This window comes from Phyllostomus discolor, chromosome 5 (genome assembly GCF_004126475.2).
Source record: "Phyllostomus discolor isolate MPI-MPIP mPhyDis1 chromosome 5, mPhyDis1.pri.v3, whole genome shotgun sequence".
Lineage (NCBI taxonomy): Eukaryota > Metazoa > Chordata > Mammalia > Chiroptera > Phyllostomidae > Phyllostomus > Phyllostomus discolor.
The window spans coordinates 92,783,448-92,808,350 of record NC_040907.2 but is presented as its reverse complement, the minus strand read 5'-3'; the positions used below and the strand labels follow the sequence as shown (position 1 = coordinate 92,808,350).

Here is a 24,903-nt window from a genome sequence, read left to right as displayed (position 1 = left end):
AAAAGAAGGAACAATTGTCATGCCATGAAGAGCCACAGACATATGCAGTTCATTCGCTGCACCAGCTGCACCCGATGTGTGCCCAAGGACAAGGCCATTAAGAAGCTCATCACTGGAAATACAGTAGAGGCTGAAGCTATTAGGGACATTTCTAAAGCAAGTGTCTTCGATGTCTATGTGCTTCCCAAGCTGTATGTGAAACTACATTACTGTGTGAATGTGCTGTTCACAGCAAGGTAGACAGCAATCGTTCCTATAAAGCCCAGAATAACCGAACACCCCCACCCCAATTTAGACCTGTGGGCAACCTCCACCATAGCCCATGTAAGGAGTTACATCTTTAAAAATGGAAGAAAAGTTCTCTGGAAAAAAATGAAAATTGTACTTAAATTTTTTTAGGTAAAAGTTTAAGAGGTCCCAGTTCCAAGAAGTTTGAGAAACATTCATGATCTGGGGCATTCATTAAAGAGGTTTTCAAAGTATATCACCTTTAATTCTTAATAAGGGTACACGGAGGGAGATATGCATGTGCAAGAATTTTGAAAATCTATAGTCAGTACTGTCATTATTATTAATTGTGTTAAATGGAATAACAGAGGAGCGGTGACCCAAATTTCAAAAGTGTTGCTGTTTGAAATATATGATGCAGTAAGAATAATACCCATCTTAAAACCATTTGACTTAGATTTCTGTGACAGAAGCTGATTCTCAACTGGGAGATAAAGCTTTAGCCACTGCAAGTATATGTAGAGATCACTTTTGATTGTTCAAACTGGAAGAACACACTAGAATTCCTCCCAGGGCAAAAGCAGAGGAGTGCATGCAGGGCTCTGCTCTGTACTACCCCACTCCCTCCTACACTCTAAAGAATGGGATGGGACCCCCAGTGCATTGAAGCAGCAGCCTCAGAATGTGGGGTGGGATAAACCCATTTGTTGTTTTATATATATGTGAGTGTTCTTGATAGAATATACTGTATCAAGAACACAAGTCAATATATAACTAGAAATCAACTGTTTACTCACAAATCAAAATCTTTTGCTCAAAATCTACTGATTTTATTTTTTTTAAATACTGCTTAAAAATAAAACAATTTGGATCACAAATACTCAAATTTGGATGATCCTGTTTCTGCTTTTGAAAATTTACCCTTCTGGGTTCATATCCTGAGCCAGACCACACTCAAGCAGTGCCACAGGAGCAGCTGGTTTAAAAAGAAGTAGGCATTTAGCTCCTTATGTGAAGTTCTACCAGCATCAACCCCCATACTCTAGCTAAAGCATAGCTCACATTCAACTAAGGTACTTCTAGGAAGAAACTTTAAAAAATTACCTAATCATCTGTAGGTCACAGAATGACTTCAGATCATCAGCCTGTTTCCCCAGAAATTCCTAAAATTGAATAGTACAGTGTTGAAATTCACTAAAATTCAATTCCTAAAATTGAATAGTAAATTGTTTAGGCAGTAAGCAGTTATTCTACCCTGCAACAGCTTCTTGAAAGCCACAGAGAATGCTGTAAACAAAAAGAACTTACCAGAACATCTTTCTCAAGGTGTTTCAGAGCCTGAAAATCCTTCTCAAGATTGGTCAGCTCTTGAAGAACAAAATTGTGAAACTGCTCTAGTTTATTCAGTCTATAAATGTAAAAGCAACAGATTTCACTGGGGCTGCTTGGCTGTGACAAAATACACTCTTGATTAATCCTCTCATCGCAAGGATACTTCACATTTGACTCTAGATGGTTCTTGTTTTTAAGAATTCACATCTCTTCTCTTCCCTCCCCTCACTGCCAGCCCATCCTCAACCCCTAAAACTTAACTGCAAACTGTGATTTACCCTATTGACAGAAGCCCGGAGAAAGCTGGTATTTCAATCCATACTTTGTAGAGAGCAAAGGAGAAATAATGCCAGGGAAAAGGAAGCCAACACTAGACCTGGGCTAGAAGCCACTGTACCACCAGCCACGGCTCCCCGATACTTCCTACCTTCCACTTGCACCCCTTTTCTTGAGTAAGCTGGCTCTAAAAGCTGAAATCAGCTAACAAACTTTTTCCATCTCTACGTTTTAGTTCTGAAATTTCTAATAGTTGTTATTGTGTCTGACCACCATATAAACTGCTTCTTTGTGTGCTTGCTTCTTGTCTGTCTTCTTCATTGTGCAGTAAATTCCACAAAGGCAAGATGTTCTTGACGCTCACCCTCCCTGCACTCCTCCTGCCTAGGGCACAGACCCGCACCTCACATGCTCGTGGGCATAGACTAAACAAAAAGTGAATAAATGTTTGCCCCCTAGAAGACAATGGAAGTTCCAGAAGACCCAAGTCCTTCTCAGGCTTATTTTAAGAATCAAATGGCAAGTACATGTACAAATGTTTGAAAAAATTATAAATTTCCATTCACATTATGTAGCCCACCCTAGGAAACTTTTTACTTCAGTTAAGGAAACCAACCTGCCATCAATGTCTTCCCACCTTTGTTTAAGGCCATTCTCTCCAACAGAAACAATCTCTATACTCGTCTTCCCTATACTGTTCAAACCTTCATTTCCAGACCCTCACAGCAGATGCACTTCCATTGTAATCACTCTGGATTAACTCCAGTCACTACAGAAACCCACCTCTCCACTTGCAATTCTCATCCTTCACATCTCTCTGAAATCTCAGCACCCTTGTGCTTCTTGCTACATGGTGATAGGGGTATGTGTGTTTGCACACATGTGCATGAGTGTGTAGTATTTTTTATTGTGTCAAAATATATATAACATAAAACCTACCCTTTTAACCACTTTAAGTGTACCGTTCTGTAGCAGTATAAGGCCATTCACAATGTTGTGCAACCATCACCACCATCCATTTCCAAAACTTCCCCATCTATCCAAACAACAACCCTGCATTGATTAAACAATAACTACCTGTTTCCTATTCCCCAAGCTGCTGGTAATCTCTATTCCATCTCTATGAATTTGCCTATTCTAAGTATATCATATAAGTGGAATCATACAGTAATTGTCCTTTTATATATTTCACTTAGCATAATGTCCTCACAGTTCATCTATACTATAGCCCATATCAGAATTTCACTCCTTTTTAAGGCTGTATAATATCCACTGTATGTCTCTACCACATATCATTTATCAAGCATTTTTTACATATATATATACACACTTGTCCTGTCTTCACAAGTGGGTTATGAATTTTTTAATAGTATCTTAAAATCATATAATGGAAGGTCATAAAGAAGCTTAAGGAAGGCCTTTAGTTCAACCCTTATCTTATGAGTGAAGAATCACACACCTGCAAGAGTTAAACCATGTATCAAACCTCACACGTGCCCAAGCTTCAACTCTTCACAAGCCAGCACAGTGGTCATGAGACAAATGTTTGTGAGGGATCACACTTTCATGAACTTGTTTTGAACTTTTATGCACTTACCTGCAGTGATGTATCTGGTTTAAAAATTTTATTAGGCAACTCGGTGCTTGCTTTGCATATTTTGAATAAAGTGTACTCCTCCTGTACCTAAGCTAAACCATAACAACAATAAAAAGGGTCACATTCGGGTTAACCATAACCTCACAAATTGAGTACAGGCTTTGTACTGAAAAGATGTTGACAGCATATCACATTCATTGCAAACATCATGGCTAGAGAATAGGTTCCACACTACACACCTTCCATGCATTACCTCAGGGTCAGTACCAATAAAGAACAATAAGCTAAAATAGAAAAACTCACATTCATACTATTGCTACACATATTGCATATCATGTACAAATTTCCATTATAAATTAGCTTACATTAAGAAAATGAGACTTCGGAGATCTTTCAACTTAGGTAAATGACTATACATTAGGGTAAGATAGTTCTCTCATATGTGCTATTAAATAACTCTAGGGATATACAAAAATAGGACAAAAAGGGGGCATTGAACTGGTTCTAAAATTCATCTGGCAGATGAAAGTTTGGTGACAGCCTGTATGTGCAGAGTCACAAAGAGAAGCCACCACTCGGCTGAACACCCACGCACAGCCTAACTCCATCTCTATCCCAGACACCTCTGTTATTCACACGCTTCCTCCCCGTCCTCTTAGTCTATCACTGTGACCAAATCATTGCCTCCTAGTAGTTCAGCTGTCTAGAATGCTATCAATGAAACCAAACCATGAGTCTGATTTCCATATAGTCCTTCTGGTCCGATGGTAGCAAATGGGCATGAAATAGCTGTCTTATAAATATAAACCACAATTCACAAAGGCTCTAAAGTCAGTGACCACAGCTAAGACAATCTACCTTCCCCAAACACTCAGAAACACTTTCACACATGAAAGACAACAGGATTAATAAATAATGTGAACCTGTTACTTTAAACTCATCACAGGCTAGCTTTTCATTGTTAGCAGATTATTACCTCGTATTTTCTTTTCAGTTCTCTAGTGAAGTTTTCAAAGGTTGTGATAACAGCAGAACTATTCAAGTTCTCTGGCACAGCTACCAGGGGTGGAGGAGAAATGCCTTCTGAACAATAAAAATAAAACATGAAGTAAAATCAGCATGTGCTTCATGTAGATGTGCTCCGTCCATTAGCTGAACTGAGGATGGACACTCAGGCAGAAGCACAAATCCAATCCACCAAGCTGCACAGCTGCCTGGTGGTGCCTGCAACAGGGCTGCCTCTGACTGAGGCCAACAAGGACACTCAAGCTGAGAATCCTTGCAGGAGGCACTTCATGTCACTTCCCATCAAACCTCACTCTCTAGAAAGTGCCCATTTAACTCAAACTTTCCCAGTACTTTAAATCAGTGCAACTGGTCTAAGAAGCAGACTGTGGTGTTGTAAGGAGTTTTAAGGAGGATATGATGGGTAGGGCATTTCTATAAGGCAGGGGTGTCAAACTCATTTTCGCCAGGGGCCACATCAGCCTCAAGGTTGCCTTCAAAGGGCTGACTGTAATTTCAGCTCCTTACCAGTTAAGGAGTAGTTACATTTATACAGTCCTAAAATTATTTTGGCCCTTGTAGGCAACTGCTAGGCTGATGTGGCCCCCGGTGAAAATGGTGAGTTTTGACACCCCTGATATACGGGAAACACTAGCATAACAACTTATGGGTGCCAGAAGTTTCATTAGGGCACATGAGGGGTCTGACACCATTCTAGGGGCCCTGCATGTGTCGACTCATTTAATCCTCTTAAAAACCATGTGAAGTAGGCACTGTTACTGTCCACATTTAATAAAGAGATCAAATAACTGCTGCAAGCTCACACCAGTTGCTTCAGGATTAGAACCCAGGCTGCCTGGCTCTTACCTACCATCCCCTAGCACCTCTAGGCTTCCCAATTTGCCTTATTGGAGCCTTTTGTTTCAAAATGTAGTGGCATCACTCTTCCAGAAGGCTAGCCCCACCTATGAGATCATCTCAGGTAATTCTCCTTCATTGTTTTAGAGTAAACATACACAACACAAAAATTTAGTTACGTATTTTTTGGACTATAAGATGCACCCCCCCATCGCCCTGCCCCAAATGTGGGAGGAATAATGTTTGTTAATGCTGCTGTTGAGTTCTGTTTACATTTACATTGGTGAAATATTACATTATTAAATATTTTACCACATTTTTTGCTTTAAATTTTTTTTTCTGTTTTCCTAATCTAAAACGTAGGTGTGTCTTATGGTCCAAAAAATATGGTAGTAACTATCAACTAAAGCAGAGACCTGTAAGTTTAGGAACCTTTGGCCCTGAAAATTGCCACAAAGAAGAGTTAAGTAGCAGAAACCAAAAGGTTAGAAGGGGATGTGCTTACTTTTATCTGTAATTTTTGCAACAATTTACTTGTCTCTGAAAGGACAGAACGCTTAGTTTTTAGAGTTTTTCAGCTGCTATGAACTTCAAACTGTAACTCTTGTAATTCGTGTTGCTACATTCAGTCACACTTTGCCACACTCTTGCATGACTGGCTGGCTGGCTGTATAATGTTACCTGACAAGTCTGTTTCTTCTGTCACTGAGGAAATGGATCCTGGAGCATCATCTTCTTTCAATTTTGACTGTTTCCACTTAGCAAAACTGCCATCTGATGTGTCTAAAGGTAAGCACAGCATATTAATAACCACACACACATTTATTTTGTCCCAAGTTTATCTTGTCTTCTTTTTGCCAGTTAATATCTAATCTTAAGTGCAGCAAGTGAAAGCTGTTTCCTGTTACTAACTACTTATTATTTGGCACATTCAACAAGTATCAAAGCACTAAGTCTAATATCTAAAAAGAACACATGGGAATAGGCTTCCTTTTGATGAGTTTTGTACCATTTAGGAACACCACTCTGCTTATCAAGGTACAGACTGACATACAAAAAGCAGTAATGATTGGCATCAAACACCCACTCCCCAACCCTGGGGGAAAAAAAATTCCCAGGCTCCAGGCTTAACTGCAAAGTAAAAAGGTTTCCAGGCAAATGGGTTTTGGAAGCTCACCTGATCACCCTATGGAGTGCGCCACCTGCTGGTAACACTGGAGCTTCAGAGTTGTAATAAGGGCTACCTTACAAATAAGGTCATTTTGGCTCCTCTCTAGTTCAAGTGACTTTGAAGGCCTCGTTTATGAGATTTAAATATAGATTCTCTTTTCAACTCAGCATTTGCTAATTATTTTATATTCTTATATTCACTTTTACCCCATCCAGGCCTTCCTGATTTTATCAATGTTACCACCATTGTCAACAGTGCACTAGCATTCGCCTGACTCTTGCTTTTCTTTACCGTCTACTTCTCTTCTGTCATCAAAGCCTGAGATTCTGCTTGTAGAATGAACCCATATCTGTTTCTGCATTTTCATGCCGTGGCTCCGTCCACACCTGAATTCCTACACCATAACCCTGGAGGATCTCATCAATCCCATACCTCCAGATGTCATCTGACAAATACCTCTCTTGCCTGAGCTCTCCTAGGTAGCAAAGCTGTGTTTCCAATTACCTACTCAACATTTCTGTCTCAAACCTACTCTTTTCTATTCCTCCTCATCCTAACCACTTCCTTCCCCACCATACACATAGCCCTTACACGCACACTTATCTGGTAAGTCACCTGCTTTTCCCTGCCTCCTCGCATATCCAGCTAGCCGCTATTGGTTTTCCCTCTGAAAGTGTTGAAATCTAATTTCATTAATATGCTTAATAAGCATTTTTTAATATTCCATGTGCAAGGAGTCATGCACTATGGTGGGCAGACAGTAGAGAAGCAAAGAAGCGAGTTTCTCTTTCTCCACTCTGCTCTTCTACCCTAGTCTCCTTGAGCTTCCTCAGACACCCCAGACACATCCTAACCTAAAGGCCTTTGCACTTGCTGTTCATCCATCTTGAGTCCTTTCCCCACATTTCTGCATTAAGGTTTTTCTCTGGCCATCCAATACCCTCCTCCCAATGTTTAAACTTCTTCTGTAATTAATTTGTTTAGCCTTTATCACAATATAACACTTAATACTATCTCCCAACCTTTAATCCCCTCTCCTGATGTTTTCTTAGCCTTTATCACCATATAATATACTACATGTTTTATTTTTCTTGTGTATTATTTCTCCCCCACTAAAAAGTAAGCTCCAATGAGGTCAGGCATTGTGTCCATTTTGTTCTCTAGAACAGGGGTTCCCCAACCTCTGGGCTGCAGACTGGTATCATTCCAGGCCTGTTAGGAACCAGGCCACACAGCAGGAGATGAGCTTGAATGTAATGTGCTTGACTCATCCCGAAACCATACCCCATCCCCCACCTGTGGAAAAACTGTCTTCCACAAAAATGGTCCCTGGTGCCAAAATTGTTGGGGACTGCTGCCCTAGAATATCTAACATGTAAACTGGTTCACACATAGTAGAAATTAAATAGACATTTATAGGCCAAACAAATGAATAAGTGCTGCAGAATATTCAAGCTTCTTCAACGTAAGATATGACATCTTAACTTCCAGTCAAGATGGGTGTGTAGGTAAATATGGTACTTGCCTACTCCCAGAACCACAACAAAATTACAACTACAGAACAACCATCATTCAGAACTGCCTGAAATCTGGCTGAATGGAAATCCTACAACTAGGGGATTAAAGAAGCCACATGGAGACTGATAAGAGGGCAAAGACATGGAACAGGCTGGTCCTACACTCATGTATGGTGGATCAAAATTGGAAGGGATATCTCAGCTGCAAAGGTCCCCCCTGAGAAGCAAGGGAACACAACCCAATATCAGACCCCCTAACCCAGGGGTCCAGTGCCAGGAAGAGAAGTCCTCATAACTTCTGACTGTAAAATCCAGCAGGAATTGTGGTTGAGGGAGATGAAGGGCTTTTGGAGTCCCAGGAAGTTCCTCTTAGAGGGCCCATGCACAGACTTACTCAGACTCACTCCCTCTGAGCTCGAGTTGGGGCAGCAACTTGAAAGGCACCAGGGATGTATGCAGAGGAACTGAATTATCCCGCATCAGGGCAAGAATCGGGGGCATCTTTCTCTGAGACAGAAGTGCTGGCAGAGGCCATTGTTCCTTTGCTGAACCCTCCCCTCACAGATCTGGCAGACAGGCACCATATCTGAAACTCAATCAACCTGGCTCACAATTTTCCCCACCCTGGTGATTCCCTGAGGTTCTGCCCCACCCAACCTTCAGGTCCACCCAAGCTGTTCTCAGTTGCTTTTTAATATGAATGGCCTATCACAACTCATTCTTCAAATGTTCCTGAAACCTCTTAAACAAGTAGCATCTGTCCATATCTTTCACTAAGTGGCCCCAGGCCCAGCACTAGTGGCATCTGGCTTTGGTTAACAGCTTGCCCTCAACTGGGCACCTCTGAGCCCAGCACAAGTAGCAGCCACCTGCATATTTCTCTGTAGCTCATGCTGGGTGTTCCTAGGTGGAACACAGGCAGTAGCTGACCTTGGCTTGCACCTCCCAGGAAGCCCCATAGTCAGCTGATAGCTTCAGACCACATCAGAACACCACTATCCAACCACTTCCACAAGCAATACACTAAAAGGGCAAATTTCATGGGCACCAGAGCCCTGCTGAAGTAAGTCCTGCTCTGTGGAGTGGGCCCTCTGCACAGCTGATCACCCACAGTGATCAGTGGTCACAGCCAGTCCTCGCAGCTGATTGGTCTGGTGGTAAATTCCTCCCATTGATGTGCCAACAGCAATCAAGGTTCAACTACAAGAGGAGAGTGTACACAGCCCACACAAGGCACACCTTGAGTACCCAGCTTAGATGATAGTGGAGGCTGTGCCATTGGACCCTACAGAACACCTACTACATTAGGCCACTCTACCAAGTCTGGGAGACATAGCAGCTCTACCTAATACATAGAGACAAAAATTGGAGACCTCCAAAATGAGACAAAAGTAACACATCCCAAGTGAAAGAACAAAACTCTAGAAAAAGAACTAAACAAAATGAAGACAAACAATGTACTACATGCAGAGTTCAAAACATTGGTTATAAGGATGCTCAATGAACTTAGAAAAAACTTCAACAGCATAAAAAATAACCAGTCAGAAATGAAAGGTACACTAACTAAAACAAAGATAATTTACAAGAAATCAGCAGTAGAGTAGATGAAGCCAAGAATCAAATTAGCAATTTGGATTATAAGGAAGTAAAAAACACCCAACCAGAACAGCAAAAAGAAAAAAAGGGTCCCCATAAATGAGGACAGTGTAAGGAGCCTCTGGGATAACTTCAAGCATACAAACATTCACATCATAGGACTGCCAGAAGAAGAGAGCAAGAATTTGAAAACCTATTTGAAAAAATAAAGACAAAAATTTCCCTAACCTGTTGAGGAAATAAACATAAAAGTCCAGGAAGCACAGAGAGTCCCAAACAAGATGAACCCAAAGAGGCCCACATTGAGACTCACAATCAAAATGCCAAAATTTAAAGACAAAGAGAAAATCTTAAGAGCAGCAAGAGAAAAGAAGTTAGTTACCTATAAGGGAGCTCCCATAAGACTGTCAGATGATTTCTGGCCAGCAGAGTTGGCAAGAAATACTCAAAGTAATAAAAAACAAAGACCTACAACCAAGATTATTTTACCCAGCAAAGCTATTATTTAGAATCTAAGGACAGACAAAGAATTTCCCAGACAAGAAAAAGCTAAAAGAGTTCACCATCACCAAACCAGTATTATATGAAATGTTAAAGGGTCTTCTCTAAGAAGAACAAGAAAAAAAGAGACAAAAAATTTGAACAATAAAATGGCAGTAAATACATAATCTATCAACAATTGAATCTAAAAAAACAAACAAGCAGAACAGAAACAGACTCATATATACAGAGAACATGATGGTTGCCAGATGGGAGGGGGTTGAGGGGATGCATGAAACAGGTAAAAGGATTAGGAGTACACATTTGTTACAGAATAGTCATGCCATTGGCTCAGTCTTGTTTCTACGGTAACTATATGCCTCTTTTAATCAGGACATTTTGATATTCTCATAAAGGGGTTAAAACTACATATATAGCCCTGGGTAGAGAGGCTTAGTTGTCAACATACCACAAAAAGTTCATAGGTTTCATTCCCAGTCGGGGCCCATGGCTGATTTGTGGGTTTGACCCCCAGGAGGGGTGTATATGTGAGGCAACCAGTTGATGTTTCTTTCTCACAATCATGGTTCTTTCTCTCCTTCATTTTCTCCCTCCCTTCCCCAGACTCTAAAAAAACAAAAACAAAACTAAAGACCCCAAAACTACATACACAAAACAGTTCCAAATGAACACAAACAGTAAACACATCATTTCTGAAATTAAACCCGCCTCAAACATATGATAACTGACCAAAATGGCAGAGGAATGGGTGCGAGTTACACTAACCACCTCTCAGGACCAAACTGGAATTACAAGTAAATTAAAGAAAAACTACCCTGAATAGCAAACTGAACACTCACTGAAGAGAGAAGCCTTATAACGAAGGACAGACAGAAACCACCCTGCCCAATAAGACTGGTAGGGAGTGCAGAGGTGTGAGAGGGATAGTGGGGCTCCTGCAGGCAGCGGCTAAAGTTCCAGAGGGGTATTTTAGTCACAGGAGGGCTCTCCTTGAGAAGTGTCAGGTCAAGACCCCAACCTGGGCCCCCACCTTAAGAGCCAGAACTGGGAAAGAAACTCAAATAATATACAGCTGTGAAAAGCATTGCAGTTTCTGTCCACCAGGGAGAGACAGCTAGAGAAACAGAGAGCCTCTAGAGGGCCAACACACAATTTTCTGTTTGCAGCCCCACACTTTGGGATCTGGCGGAAGGCAGGCAGAGTGAACTAGAGATGCATGCGAGTCTGGGACTGGTGGCTTTGGTGAGAAAGCAGAGGGATGAACTGCCAAGATCCCTGTGTTGAGTCTTTTCCCATACTGCAGAAGCCATCTCTCTCCAGCAGAGAATTCCCCTCCAAATGACATCAGCCTGAGAGGAAGCAATAGCCTCACCCACAGGAATCTGTGTTACCTCACCTGCAGAGCTCACACCAGGCTGCTAGGTATAGTTGGAGAATACATCAGTGATTAAGCAACTTGATTTATTAAGCAACTGAATTTATTTCTTCTTTTTATCTGATTGCTGTGGCTAGGACTTCAAAAGACATATTTCTCACTTTCACAAATAATTTTATTGATGTGGCTATTTTGACTATGTTGGCTATATCCTACATAGTATATCCTCAATTAATGTTTCAATTTGATCATATAATCCACCCAACCGTGGAGCATCATCCAGCAAGAAATCTCCAGCATGAAACTTTACAAATCACTTTTTATATGTTTGACCAGTTACAGCACCTTCTTCGGAAACTGCACAAATCTTTTAATGCGTTTCAGTTGCATTTTTACCCCTCTTGAAATAATAAAATATAATATGCCAAAAATGTTGTGTATTTTCTCCCATCTTCAATATTAAAATGGCTGCACAAAAATTCACCAATTTCGATAAGGTTTTGTAAATGCATGCTGATATACCAGCTGTCACAATCAATCTAACAAAATAGTTTCAAATGAAGTTAAAGACAACTCAGCACTAATATAGCCATCTTACAGAAAAAAACAAATGAACTTTTTGTTTAACCTAATACTGCCATATGCAAGAGCATGGATGGATCTTGAGAATATTATGATAAGTGAAAGCAGTTAGTCAGAAAAAGCTAAGACCCATATGATTTCACTCATACGTGGTATATAAAACTGAAACTCATGGACACAGACAGCAGTGTGCTGGTTACTGGCAGGAAGGGTGATGGAGTGCTGATGGGGGGAGGGAGCCCAATATATGGTGATAGAAGATGGTTTGACTGTAGGTGGTGGGCACACAGTGCAATATACAGATCTTGTGTCATGAAAATGTACTGCTGAAACCTATATGAAATATTAACCAATGCCATCCCAAAAATTTAATTAAAAATTTTTAAAAAGAAAAAATAGAAAAGCTTTTAAAATAAATAATAACAAATATATATTACAATGTGTGGGATTCACCTAGAGTAGTACTTAGAAATGTATAGCATTAAATGTATATAATATAGAAAATAGTATATGAGAATATCTTTCACCTTTGATAGGGAAGAATTTCTCAAGACTAAAAAAGTCCTAACTATAGAGAAAAGATAAATAATGTAGAATTCATTAAAGTTAAGAACTTTCATTTTTTGGAAAAGAAGTCATAAAGACATGCACAGACAGCATCATACAGAGTGAGAAGTGCAAACTACAAAGTGGAAGAAGATATTTATAAAACACATAACCAAGTCCAGAATACATGAAGAATTCCTAGGAATTTATATAAAGACAATCCTATTGTCAAATTGGCAAGCCATGTTTAGATACTACACAAAAAAGGAAATTCAAATAGCTATAAACATATAAGATGATGCTTAAATTTTATCAGGGATATTCTAATTAAAACTTCAATGTATACATAAACATACACATATACACACACATCAAATATTTTAAGCACCAAGTGATGGCAAGAAAGTGAAGCAGCAGAACTCTCATACACAGCTGGCAAGAAATACAATCACTTTGGGAAAAGTTTTTCACCTTTAAAACTGTTAAAAGGTTGTTATATACTCTATGGCCTAGCAATTCTATGTCTAAAAAACACCTAGAGAACATTTTTCTCTACCTGCATGATGAAATAAATGTACGTGATTCTTCACCGTGGCACTATTTCTAACTAAAACTGTAAACAATCCAAAGACTGCACAGTACTAGAATGAATAAATACATGATGGTGTATTCATGTAACCAAATACTGTATTGTAAAGAAAGAATATACTTCACCTACATGCATCAGCATACATGGATCTTATAAATGATTATAAGCAAAAGAAGCAGGCCGCATCAGATATACACAGTATGATGCCATTTGTTTAAATTTCAAATCAAATCTAAACTACATATTATTAGGGGTGCACACAAAGAAAGTAAAATTATGAAGAAAAGTGAGAGAAGCATTTCCACAACTCAGGACTGCTGTCACCTGTGTGAGGGCAGGGCCCTGTGCTGGGGACCCTAAGTCAGTGACAGTTTTCCAGTTCTCAGTCTGAGGTGTGGTTACATAGGTCTCCACTTTATCATCACTCTTTATACTGTGTACATGTTCTGTGTTCTCTTCTGAACATGTTGTATTCTTCATAATGGAAAAGTGAAAACAACAAAAGCAGTGGAATCCAACGCAAAACTAAACTGAATGGGCCCCTGTGAGGGGGGAAGTACTGGGGATGGAGTGTACCAAAATTTGGAAATAACAACGTTCTGAAACTGTATTGTAGTTCACAGATGTTTGCTGTGTTGGTATACTACATATCCTGCACATAAGTCATAACTATTTGAATCTTCCTCAATTTAATTTAAAATGTAAGGAAAAAACAAACAGTTCACAAACACCCTAAACAGCCATTAGGCACTGTACTCATTCACCACATTGTCAGTTAGCCTGGAAACCTTCATATTACTGTTACCATTACAAATGAATTTGGAAGTTTTAATAACTTGGCCACACAACTTTTTGAAGCATTTCTGATAAACTGTAAGTGCACCCACTAAGCTCTTCTCTGAGGCCAAAAACGAGTTGTGCAGGTTGACGGGATTTGGGTCCCCAAGCTATATGCTTCTTCATGTTAAGACACTCTTGTTCCTGAGTGAAGCCCCTGTCCCTCCCCCTGACCTTCATGCACATTTGGAGCTGGTGAGCAGATCAAGCTGCTCTGTCCAAGGCCTGGCAATTGTCATTCTGTAAAGTGAGTTTATCTGCTGCAACTTGAACAACACAGCCTGCAAAGTCCAATAATTTTGCTTCGGTCTGCAAAAAGAGTTTAGTATTCTCACCTCTGTCTTCCAGATTTTCAAGTTTATGTTTGAGGTTAGCACTTTTCATCAATAGCTCTTGGTTCACAGTCTTAAAAAAAGAAAAAACAGGCCACAGATATATGTATTTGTATGAAAATAAAAAAATGTATTATCCCTTAAAAAGGAATAAGCAGTATATCATGCAAATATAACATTAATCCTGGAAAATCAGATAAAAACCCAACAATTAAAGAGTACCTTAGGTAAATTTTCTTCAGCTTCTGAGTGCTCCAATGAAGAAAGACTGCTCAGTGGATGGGGACTTTGAAGTTCTGAGTATTAGAAAGAACAGTTTCAAGAGAATAAACAGACTAAGAAGCAACATCAGGCACTAACATTTCACTATGCCTTTATATATAAAATTTCACTGCCAAAAAAGGGGGCTACACAGTACCTACTGAAATAACAACAAAAAAAAGCTTTACTATATTTTTCATGGCATGTATGGTTATCAGGTTCGTAGCTCTGAACATAAGATAAATAGCCAGTTCAAATCACCACCTTTTATAGCTGCCCATCTGGCTGGCCCCAACTTCATGAGCAAGCATTCTACTGCCCCAGCCTACAATCCCTCTCCTTCTCTCTCTTAGTTCTACTCCCCTATTTCCTCTTATTCTCTAATGCTAATTTTCCCCTGTGCTTGTTTCTCTCCTTTACTTCTTTTCTGCCAGCAGCAGCCACGCGAAGAGGTTGTCAGTTGCGGTTACTTAGAGCCATTCTGTGCCTGGCAATGTGCTAAACTGCAGAATGATAAAAGTGAACGAAACCTCTAAAAGATGCAAATTAGTTTTAATAAAATTCAGTGGGGGTTAAGATACCTTTAGGTCAAGGGTTAGCAAACCCCTATCTTTTGCCAATGAGATTATTCAAGAGAAGATCCTATCTTCACACTTTCTTCAACATACATGACAAGTGTTTTATTTACTTCAAATTGCCTTTCCCCAATATAATTTTTTCTATTTAAATCAACAAATCAGGTACCTGTTTTCTGGGCAGAAACTTCGGGAGTTAAAAGGGCAGAACTACCCTTAAATTTTGTTCCAGAAATTGGAGGCATGGCATTATTTTGCCTGGAGGTATCTTTCCACAATGGTGTTAGAAGTTTAGCCTAAAATGTAGTACTTTTTAGAAGTGTTAACATTCATAATCACTTAAGACAAGCTACCAAAAAATTCCAAGACATTTCCAATACCCTTTATACAGGTTTACATATTAGAGTTGCTCCATTTGAAACTAAACACTAAAACTATAAGATCCCAGAGTTGGAGCACATTAGGTCATATATCAATTGATAATTCTAAATCAAAAGTAATTCCAAAGCAAAGATCTCAAAGTGAGGTCCCAGATCACAGCATCAGCAACACTGGGAATCTGATAGAAATGCAAATTCTCCGGCCCCACCTGTGATCTACTCAGTCAGAAACTCTAGGAACAGGACCCAGCTACCTATATTTTAACAAGTCACCCTGGTCATTCTGATAACTACTAAAGTTTTTTTTAACTTTATGGTATTTTCTTTCATTACCATTTGGTCCCCTTATACCAAGTTAACCACTGCTCTAAATCAGGTGCTGGTAAATAAAATTTTATTGGCACACAGCACACCGTGCATTGCAGTGTTGTCCACGGCAGCCTGCGTGCTGCAACAGCAGTGCTGAATAGTCGCCACAGAAACCCTGTGGCCTCGGAGTCAAACACATTTACTTTCTGGCCCTTTACAGAAAAAGTATGCTGTCCCCTGCTTGAAATTATTCTCTTATACTCCAATACAGAGAGGTAAATTTTGAAAACCAGTATTTATACAAAGTCAGCAATGCCTTCACTGAAAATTAGCATGTAGTTCTTACCACTTACACAGCTTTGATTTATGGATTCTCAAAGCTTTGATGTTTCTTTGGTGTTTATTTAAAATAAAAGATGCATTTACTAAAAACTGTTCATTTGGTCTATTTCTGGCAACATTATTTCAGGTTAAACAAAAATTTTGGGTACTTCCTCTGGCTCATAAGTTTAATCTGTAACCTCTGTCATTACAGAACCTCAGAGGCCCTAAGATTCACAGAGGGCCACAGCCCCCTGGCTGAAGGAGGAAGGCAGGTTTGGGCAGGTATCCACTTCTGACTCGAGCACTGAACACATGGTTGTTGACCCCTCCTCAGAATCTAAGCAACCGGACAGGACAGGTCTCATTTAATTAACAAGAGAGAAAAGCCAACTGCTGAGAGAGACAATTCAGCTAATCACAGGAAAAATTAGGCAATTCACAATTGGTCTGGAGGACACTAATGTTCATACTCTTAACCATTTTGCTATAAAATAAGGGTAAGTGAAGGGAATGAAGAAACTTTGAGGGTTTACTCAATATTTATATAGCCCTGAAGGCATTTCAACCACTTGCAAAATAAAGATGTAAATGTTTAAATCTCTAAAAGCTTTGGAAGTAACATATGAACAAACTGAATGCCAAGGGAAGAATTAAACCAAGAAGTTTCTTTTTAAAAGTAAGTTCAAAAGAGCACACATTTGCAGTAAATTGGAACAGCCTAGATTGTACACACTGTTATAATCTTTCAGCAACATGTGAGAGCAATGAAAAAGGTGCCTAAACCTTTACTCAAGATTCATCCTAAACGTTTAGAACTCCTTCCAGTCTCTACTGACAGTGGTTTACATACCAGTGCTTTGTTATTCTCATATTTCTGAAAGGTTTTTTTTTTTAGAAAAAGATGCGATTTAACCCTAAACAGATCAACCTGTGCCATGCTCATGCACAGGCAGCCCAGATAAAATTTACTTACTTGGTCTTTCTCATGGTCACTGCCCAGACTGGGAGGGGAAAGTGGCAAGACTAAAATGAAAGGGAAAAGTGTACAATGGATACATTTACTTAGGAGAAATACAAAAATTCATTTATTCCTCTCCCAATTATACATGTCCCAGTGAGAGGCAATTCTTATTTCCTACAACTGGCTCAAATGTTGGGCTCTTAAGATCCCTTTGTAATGATTCAGTTTTGTTCCTCACTACCCAGCACAAATGTCCTGCTCCGGATCACGTTCCTGAATGCTGTCTTCATGTCTTCAGGTTGTCCTTGTAGTTGTACCTAACTTACAGCACTTCTCCTTCTCCAAACCTGTTTTTCTCTAACAATGAGCTCAAGTGCCACCCACCTCTCCCCTGAAACTTTTCCCCATGATTCCAGCTCATATCAGATTCCTCTCATCTGACCTCCTACTCCACTTATGTACAGTTCACACTTAACAGTCACTGGCCAGTTCCATATTTTTACACTGTTTCACATAGGTACAGTTTGCCTCCTCAGTGTAATTGTAGCAGGGAAGGAGATTCACATGATCATACAATTCTTTGGCACCCTCTCTCATCATGTATGGAGAAATAAATACCCACGGGCTTATTTGAAAAATGACTTGGAAGAAGACATACACCAAACTTACTTTTTAAGCTACTTCTAGTTCTTGTCTTTCTTCTACCAGGATATGGTTTTAAGGATTTCCTATCTTGGTCATTGGTCCAAGATAGTGCAGTGCTACTAGAACTTGAATCTTGATTGCTCTCCGAGAAGAGGTGTTTCCTGTAACTGAACTTCTACAAACACAGACAGCGAATGAGCACTATTAAAGGGGTGTGGGTACTCTTTATGTAACATTAAACATATCACTACAAAGTTAGACAAGAGAGGAGTAACAGGGTTTCTTACATAATAAAGAGGCAGAAGTAAGGAGGGGAAGAAGAAACAGATTATTTCATTAGTCAATTCTTAACCAAGCACTGTTGTAAAGGATGACAAAATCCTGTCTAATCAGATATTGCAACTGAAGAGATGCTAGGTAACTGTTTAGAACCTGAGGCACCTCAGTATCATCAACACTGTCGCTTCAAAATACTAACCTGAACAACAAAACAAAGTATAAAAATAATTTTTTGCAAAGACATGCATGTCTACATTTTAGAGGAACTAAAATAAAAATAAGGGGGTCATTTCCATTTAAAACCTTAGACTTCTGAAATTGGACCTGTACTATGAAGTTTAGAGATTTGGGCAAATTTAATCTGTTCTGGTGTGTTATTCAACTGTACATTAATATTTATATATCTTTAAATACTTTTCTGTTTTTGGATTTGTTTTTATACATGTTATAACAAATAAATGTTTGTGATTAATTTTAATATGACATATAATTTGACTTCAACATAATATATCTTTCTTTGAGCCCTGTCTGCAGTGCCCCTCTGGGGCCCCGGTCCTTACACTGACATGCCTCTAGAGGGCTCCAGCACACTCAGCTCCCAGCAACTCATCTCAGGCCAGGGAGGATTTCATGAACCCACAGTACTGAATGGTGACAGTACCTCACGAGCCCTTCTCGAACTGTGACACCTATCAGCTGGAAGCTCCACCCTGTGCCTAAAATGGCAAAGCGCAGGATCAGCTTAGGGTGGGAACCAGCCTCACCCTTGTTTATGAAAATACAACCCATAACCTTTAAGGTGGGTGATGGTAAACTATCTGTTTTTAAGAGGAATTTATTTTTAAAGACCCAATTTAAAATGTTTAGCAGCTCAATATTTTGTAGAGAACTCATTTTGGAAAGGAACTCTGGGAGCCAGGCCTATCAGCATCTTACTCTTACAAAACGAATAAGAAAAGTTGGTGGAACTGCCCACATTTCTTCCCAGGTTCCTCAGCCCAGTGTCTTGTAAAGAGAAAGCATCACTTCACTGAATGTGCCCAGTAAAAATATCACACAGCAAGGCTTCCCAGTTTCTTTAGTTTTATATATTAAAAAGTGTTGAAAGCTACTTACAAAAACACGAGTAATCAGAGCAGTTGTTTTTAAAGTTGGCTGAATATTAGAATCACCAGGAGGGGGGAGTTAAAAAAATCCCAATGCCTGGGCTTTACCCTGGACCAATTAAGTCAGGATCACCCAGGAGGGGATCCAGGCTTCAGTATTTTCATCAGCTCCCCTGGTGATTCCAATTAGAAGACTGGGCAGTAGAGAGTGAGAACCATTGCTAAAAGCAAGCCAGAAAGGACCTTAACTGATCTGTTTAAAGCTCATGATCTCAACTTTTTAAAAAAATTCCATTTAATGTTCATTATAGAGATTTTTTTAATGCTCTGACTACATATTTGGAGCCGAAGTGGGAGGCAGACTGGAGATGTGTGAGTTGGTGCACAGAGAAACAAAACCAAGCCATTGACTCAGAGTGAAAAATTTCTATTCATTAACATGTCTGCTTCCACTCAGCATAAATCTCAAGTGTTTGTAGGTTTTTAACACTTTTCTGCTCACTAATCTTTTTTTTAAAAGCAATAATAGGCTTTAGCCTCAAAGCCTAATTAATATAAGTAAAACTACAGATCAATTTGATAACTTTGTTATTTTCCATTGTATTTATTTGGTGGCTTACATACCATTTGTTACAACTGATGCTGATTTTCCATTTGAAAGTGAAATAATTCCCTTTAAAATAAGTTTAAGATAAATTTAATTGAGAAAAATAGAGGCAAAGAGCAGAGCTATGATGAATTTTTAAGATAGTATGCAAATACGTAAAATTTGGGAGTAATACCCCCAAACAATAAAAATTGTTTCATTACCAGCATCCTTGTTTCTTGCTTACTGTCTCCCTTGAAAACAGATTCTTTCCTAAAACAAAACACATTGACTCAGCAGAACTGTACCACCTTCACCTTCTCCTTCCCTCATTTCATAGCCCTGACTTTTCTCCCGTCACGTGCCCTTTGTCGAATGTGAGCCCAGTACAAGCAATACCAAATCACATAGACAAACTTATCATATTGCAATGCATTTCCATAGATCCTCTGCCTGACAACAACTTGTTATTTACAGCAAAACCAAACTTTGCTGAGTCCTTCTCTGTCAGGCATGTAAAGAAGAAGACAGGGTACAACTACATGCAAGCAGTGAACTGTGGCAAAGCTGCAGAGCAGTGTTTGTCTGGCTCTGCCTTAGAATCAACTAATGAGTAGTAATGCTGAGCATCTTTTCATATACCTGTTTGTCATTTGTATGTCTTCTTTGAAAAAATGTCTATTCAAAGCCTTTCCCTATATTTTTTATCAGGTGATTCTTCTTTATTTGCTACTGAATTATAGGAGTTCCTTATATATCTTGATTTGCTATTTTGCCTTTTATGGTTTGCTACTATAAAAAAAATTTAAGTGTTGGTGAAGATGTGGAGCAACTGGACCCTTGCATACTGTTTATAAGAATGTAAAAGGATCTGGCCACTATAGAAAATAGCATGGCAATTTTTTAAGAAAATTAAAAATAGAACCATTATATGATCTAGCAATCCCATATATCCAATGAAATTGAAATCAGGATCTTGAATAGGTATCTTCACTCTAACGTTCACTGCAGCATTATTTACAATAGCCAAGATATGGAAGCAATCCAAATGCCCATGATTAATGAAGGGATAAACAAAATATGGTATATACATACAATGGAATACTGGTCAGCCTTTTAAAAGAAGGAAATCCTGCAATATGGAACAATATGGATGAACTTGGGCATTACGCTAACTGAAATAAGCTGGTCACAGAAAGACAAATACTGCATGATTCCACTTACATGAGGCATCTAAAAGAGTCAAAATTGTAGAAAGAATGAATAGGATGGTGATGTCCAGGGGCTGAGGAGAGGGGGAAATGTGGAGTTGCTATTCAACAACTATAAAGTTTCAGTAATATAAGGTAAATGAATTCTATAGGTTTCTCATATAATATTGTGCATCTAGACATCAATACTATATTGGGCACATAAAATTTTCTTAAGAGAGTAGAGTTCCTGTTAGGTGTTCTTAACACAATTTAAAAAAACATGAATGAAACAGCCAATGAACCTCCATTTCCAGGCAACCATTGATCTACTTTCTGTCTCCATAGACTAGTTTGCATTTTCTAGTATTTTATGTAAATGGAATCATACAATATGTACTCAGTTTTTGCCTGACTTCTTTGACTTGGCATTATTTTGAAAATACTTAATATATTTTGGGTATAGTTCTTCATCAGATATATGCTTTACAAAAATTTTCTCCAAGTACATGGCTAGTCTTTTCATTCCCCTAAAACTATATTCCAAAGGGAAAAAGTTGTTGATTTTAATTAAGTCCAATTTATCAACTTGTTCTTTTATAGACAATATCTTTGGTGTCATATCTAAGAAATCTTTGCTAACCCAAGCTCACAAATATTTTGTCTTAAGTTTTCTTTCATATAAGTTTTAGACTTAGGTCTATAATCAATTTCTTTAGTGAGTTTTTTTATATGGTAGAAGGCAAAGATCAAAAATAGTTTATTTTATTGCATGTATGGATATTCGATTGTCCTAGCATCGCTTTTTGGGAAAAAACAACCTATCCTTTTGCCACTGAATTCTCTGTGCATTTGTGTCACAGACCAGTGGTTCATATATGGGTAGGCCTCCTATTTCTGGACCTCCTAGTCTATTTCATTTATTTATATATCTTTATACAAAAACCATACTCCCTTGATTATTGTAGCTTTATAAAAAGTCTTGAAAATAGGTAGTGCGTTAGCACTTCCACTTTGTAATTATGAAATCTGTTTTGGCAATTATTTACGTGTTTAAATTTCCATCTGAAATTTAGAAATAACCTGCCAATTTCTTTTTTATATATACCTATCAATAATTATATTTTTAATTAAAAAATTTTTTTAAATTTAATTGCTGTTCAAGTAAAGTTGTCTCCATTTTACCCTTCTCCAATCCCCCTAACCCCAGCCATCCCTACTTCCTACCCTTGATCCCACCCCTCTTTGGCTTTGTCCGTGTGTCCTTCATAGATGTTCCTGGAAAGCCTACCCCATTTTCCCCCACCCTTCTCCCCTCCCACCTCCCCTCTCATTACTGTCAGTTTGTTCTTAATTTCAATGTCTCTAGTTACATATTGCTTGCTTGTTTGTTTTGTTAGTTAGGTTCTACTTATAGGTGAGATTATATGGTATTTGTCTTTCAGCTCCTGGCTTATTTCACTTAGCATAATGTTCTCCAGTTCCATCCATGTTTTTGCAAAGGGAAAGAGTTCTTTCCTTCTTTCTGCTGTGTAGTATTTCATTGTGTAAATGTACTATAGTTTTTTTATATATTCATTTACTGATGGGCACTTAGGTTGTTTCCAGCACTTGGCTATTGTAAATTTTGCTGCTATGAACACTGGGGTGCACTGGTTCTCCTGAAATGGAGTTTCAGGGCTCTTAGGGTATAATCCTAACAATGGAATTTCTGGGTCAAAAGGCAGTTCCATTTTTAGTTCCATACTGTTTTCCACAGTGGCTGCACTACTCTGCATTCCCACCAACAGTGCACTAGGGTTCCCTTTTCTCCACATCCAAAACAACAAAACAAACAACAACCAAACAAGTGAAAAACTCTGCTGGGATTTGAGTTGAATTTGCAGGGACTCTATAGATAACTTGGGAAGAATTGACATCTTAAAAATATTGTCTTCGTGAATAGATATTTCTCTAAAGAGGACATAGAGATGGCCAACAGACCTATGAAAAGATGCTCAATATCACTAATCATCAGAGAAACACAAATTAAAAACACAATGAGATATCACCTTACACCCATCAGGATGGCTATCATCAATAAAACAATAAACAAGTGTTGGCGAGGATGCAGAGAAAAGGGAACCTTGTACATTACTGATAGAATGAAGATTGGTGCACCCCCTATAAAAAAACAGTATGCAGTTACCTGAAAAAATTAAAAATAGGACTTCTGGCCCAGATGGAGGCATAGGTAGATACACCATGCCTCCTCACGCAACCAAAAGGACAACAACAAATTTAAAAACAAAAAACAACCAGAACTGCCAGAAAATTGAACTATTTGGAAGACTGACAAACAAGGAGTTGAAAAAGAAATATTCATCCAGACTGGAAGGAGGGACAGAGACAGGCAGCCAGGGTGAAGGGGATGTGCAGCAAGGAGGTAGCTGGAGGACCTGGTGGGTGAAGCAACAGCTGGTAGACCCATATTTGCATGCGGATGAACCAGGAGGAACAACTGGGAAGCAAGACAGGCTATGTAAAGTAGGGGTTAAGGTGGTAAAAGAAAGCCTCAATATCTCTGGCTATAAAAACCTCTGGTCAGTGTGGTGGCAGGAGAAACTCCCAGTCTCACAGGAGACTACATTAGAGGGGCCCACAAGGTCCTACAATGTACACAAACCCACCCACCCACCTAGGAATCAGCACCAGAAGGGCCCAATTGGCTTGTGGGTAACAGGGGAAGTGAAAGTGGGGCAAGAGTGGAGCAAGCAGCATTGTTTGTTAACCCCTCTCTGACCCTTCCCCCACATACAATGACACAACACAGCAAAGAGGCTTGCCCCACACAGAAGAGTAGCTAAGGCTCCATCCCTTACAATGTAACAGGTGCAATGAGACAGAGAAATATGGCCCAAATGAAAGAATAGATCAAAACTCTAGAAAAAGAACTAAGCCATGAGGAGATAGTCAACCTATCAGATGCAGATTTCAAAACACTGGTAATCAGGATGGTCACAAAAATGGTTGAGTATGGTTGCAAAATAGGGGAAGAAGTGAAGGCTATGCAAAGTAAAATAAAGGAAAATATACAGGCAACCAACAGTCAAGTGAAGGAAAACAGGATTCAAATCAACGATTTGGAGCAGAAGGAAGAAATGAACATTTAACCAGAACAGAATGAAGAAACAAGAATTTTTTAAAAATGAGGAGAGGCTTAGGAACCTCCAGGATACTTTAAACATTCCAACATCTGATCATGGGGGTGCCAGAAAGAGAAGACCAAGAAACTGAAAACTTATTTGAAAACATAATTAAGGAGAACTTCCCCCATCTGGAAAAGGAAATAGACTTCCAGGGAGTCCAGGAAGCTCATAGAGTCCCAAGGAAGCACATACCAAGACTCATCCTAATTAAGTTACCCAAGATTAAAAATAAGGAGAGAATCTCAAAAGCAGCAATAAAAAAGAAGTCAGTTACCTATAAAGGAATTTCCATAAGACTCTCAGCTGGATTCTCAAAAGAAACCTTACAGGCAAGAAAGGTCTGGAAAGAGGTATTCAAAGCCATGAAAGCCAAGGACCTACATCCAAGATTACTCAATCCAGCAAAGCTATCATTTAGAATGCAAAGGCAGATAATGTGCTTTCCAGATAAGGTCAAGTTAAAGAAGTTCATCGTCACCAAGCCCTTATTATATGAAATGTTAAAGGGACTTATCTAAGAAAAAGAAGATCAAAACTATGACCAGTAAAATGACAACAAACTTACAACTATCAACAACTGAACCTAAAAAAATAAAAAACAAGCCAAGCAAACAACTAGAACAGGAACAGAATCACAGAAATCGAGATCATATAGAGGGTTATCAGCAGGGAGAGAGAGAGAGGAGGATGGGAGAAAGGTACAAAGAATAACAAGTATAATTGGTAGGTACAAAATAGACAGGAGGAGGTAAAGAAT

At 39.1% G+C, this 24,903-nt stretch overlaps 1 protein-coding gene across 1 annotated transcript in view; it reads right to left on the bottom strand.

The window, feature by feature from the left end:
* The window catches only part of SYCP2L (synaptonemal complex protein 2 like), a 69,849-nt gene that overhangs the window by 4,432 nt on the left and 40,514 nt on the right, over window positions 1-24,903 (bottom strand). Inside the window, exons 17-26 of the mRNA XM_036027498.1 lie at window positions 17,822-17,972; window positions 17,165-17,214; window positions 15,348-15,474; window positions 14,565-14,638; window positions 14,346-14,415; window positions 5,978-6,079; window positions 4,410-4,516; window positions 3,434-3,525; window positions 1,537-1,636; window positions 1,333-1,391 (exon numbers count right to left, since the gene is read on the bottom strand). Coding sequence (XP_035883391.1) covers window positions 1,333-1,391; window positions 1,537-1,636; window positions 3,434-3,525; window positions 4,410-4,516; window positions 5,978-6,079; window positions 14,346-14,415; window positions 14,565-14,638; window positions 15,348-15,474; window positions 17,165-17,214; window positions 17,822-17,972 — 932 coding nt within the window. The remainder of the gene's footprint in view (window positions 1-1,332; window positions 1,392-1,536; window positions 1,637-3,433; window positions 3,526-4,409; window positions 4,517-5,977; window positions 6,080-14,345; window positions 14,416-14,564; window positions 14,639-15,347; window positions 15,475-17,164; window positions 17,215-17,821; window positions 17,973-24,903) is intronic.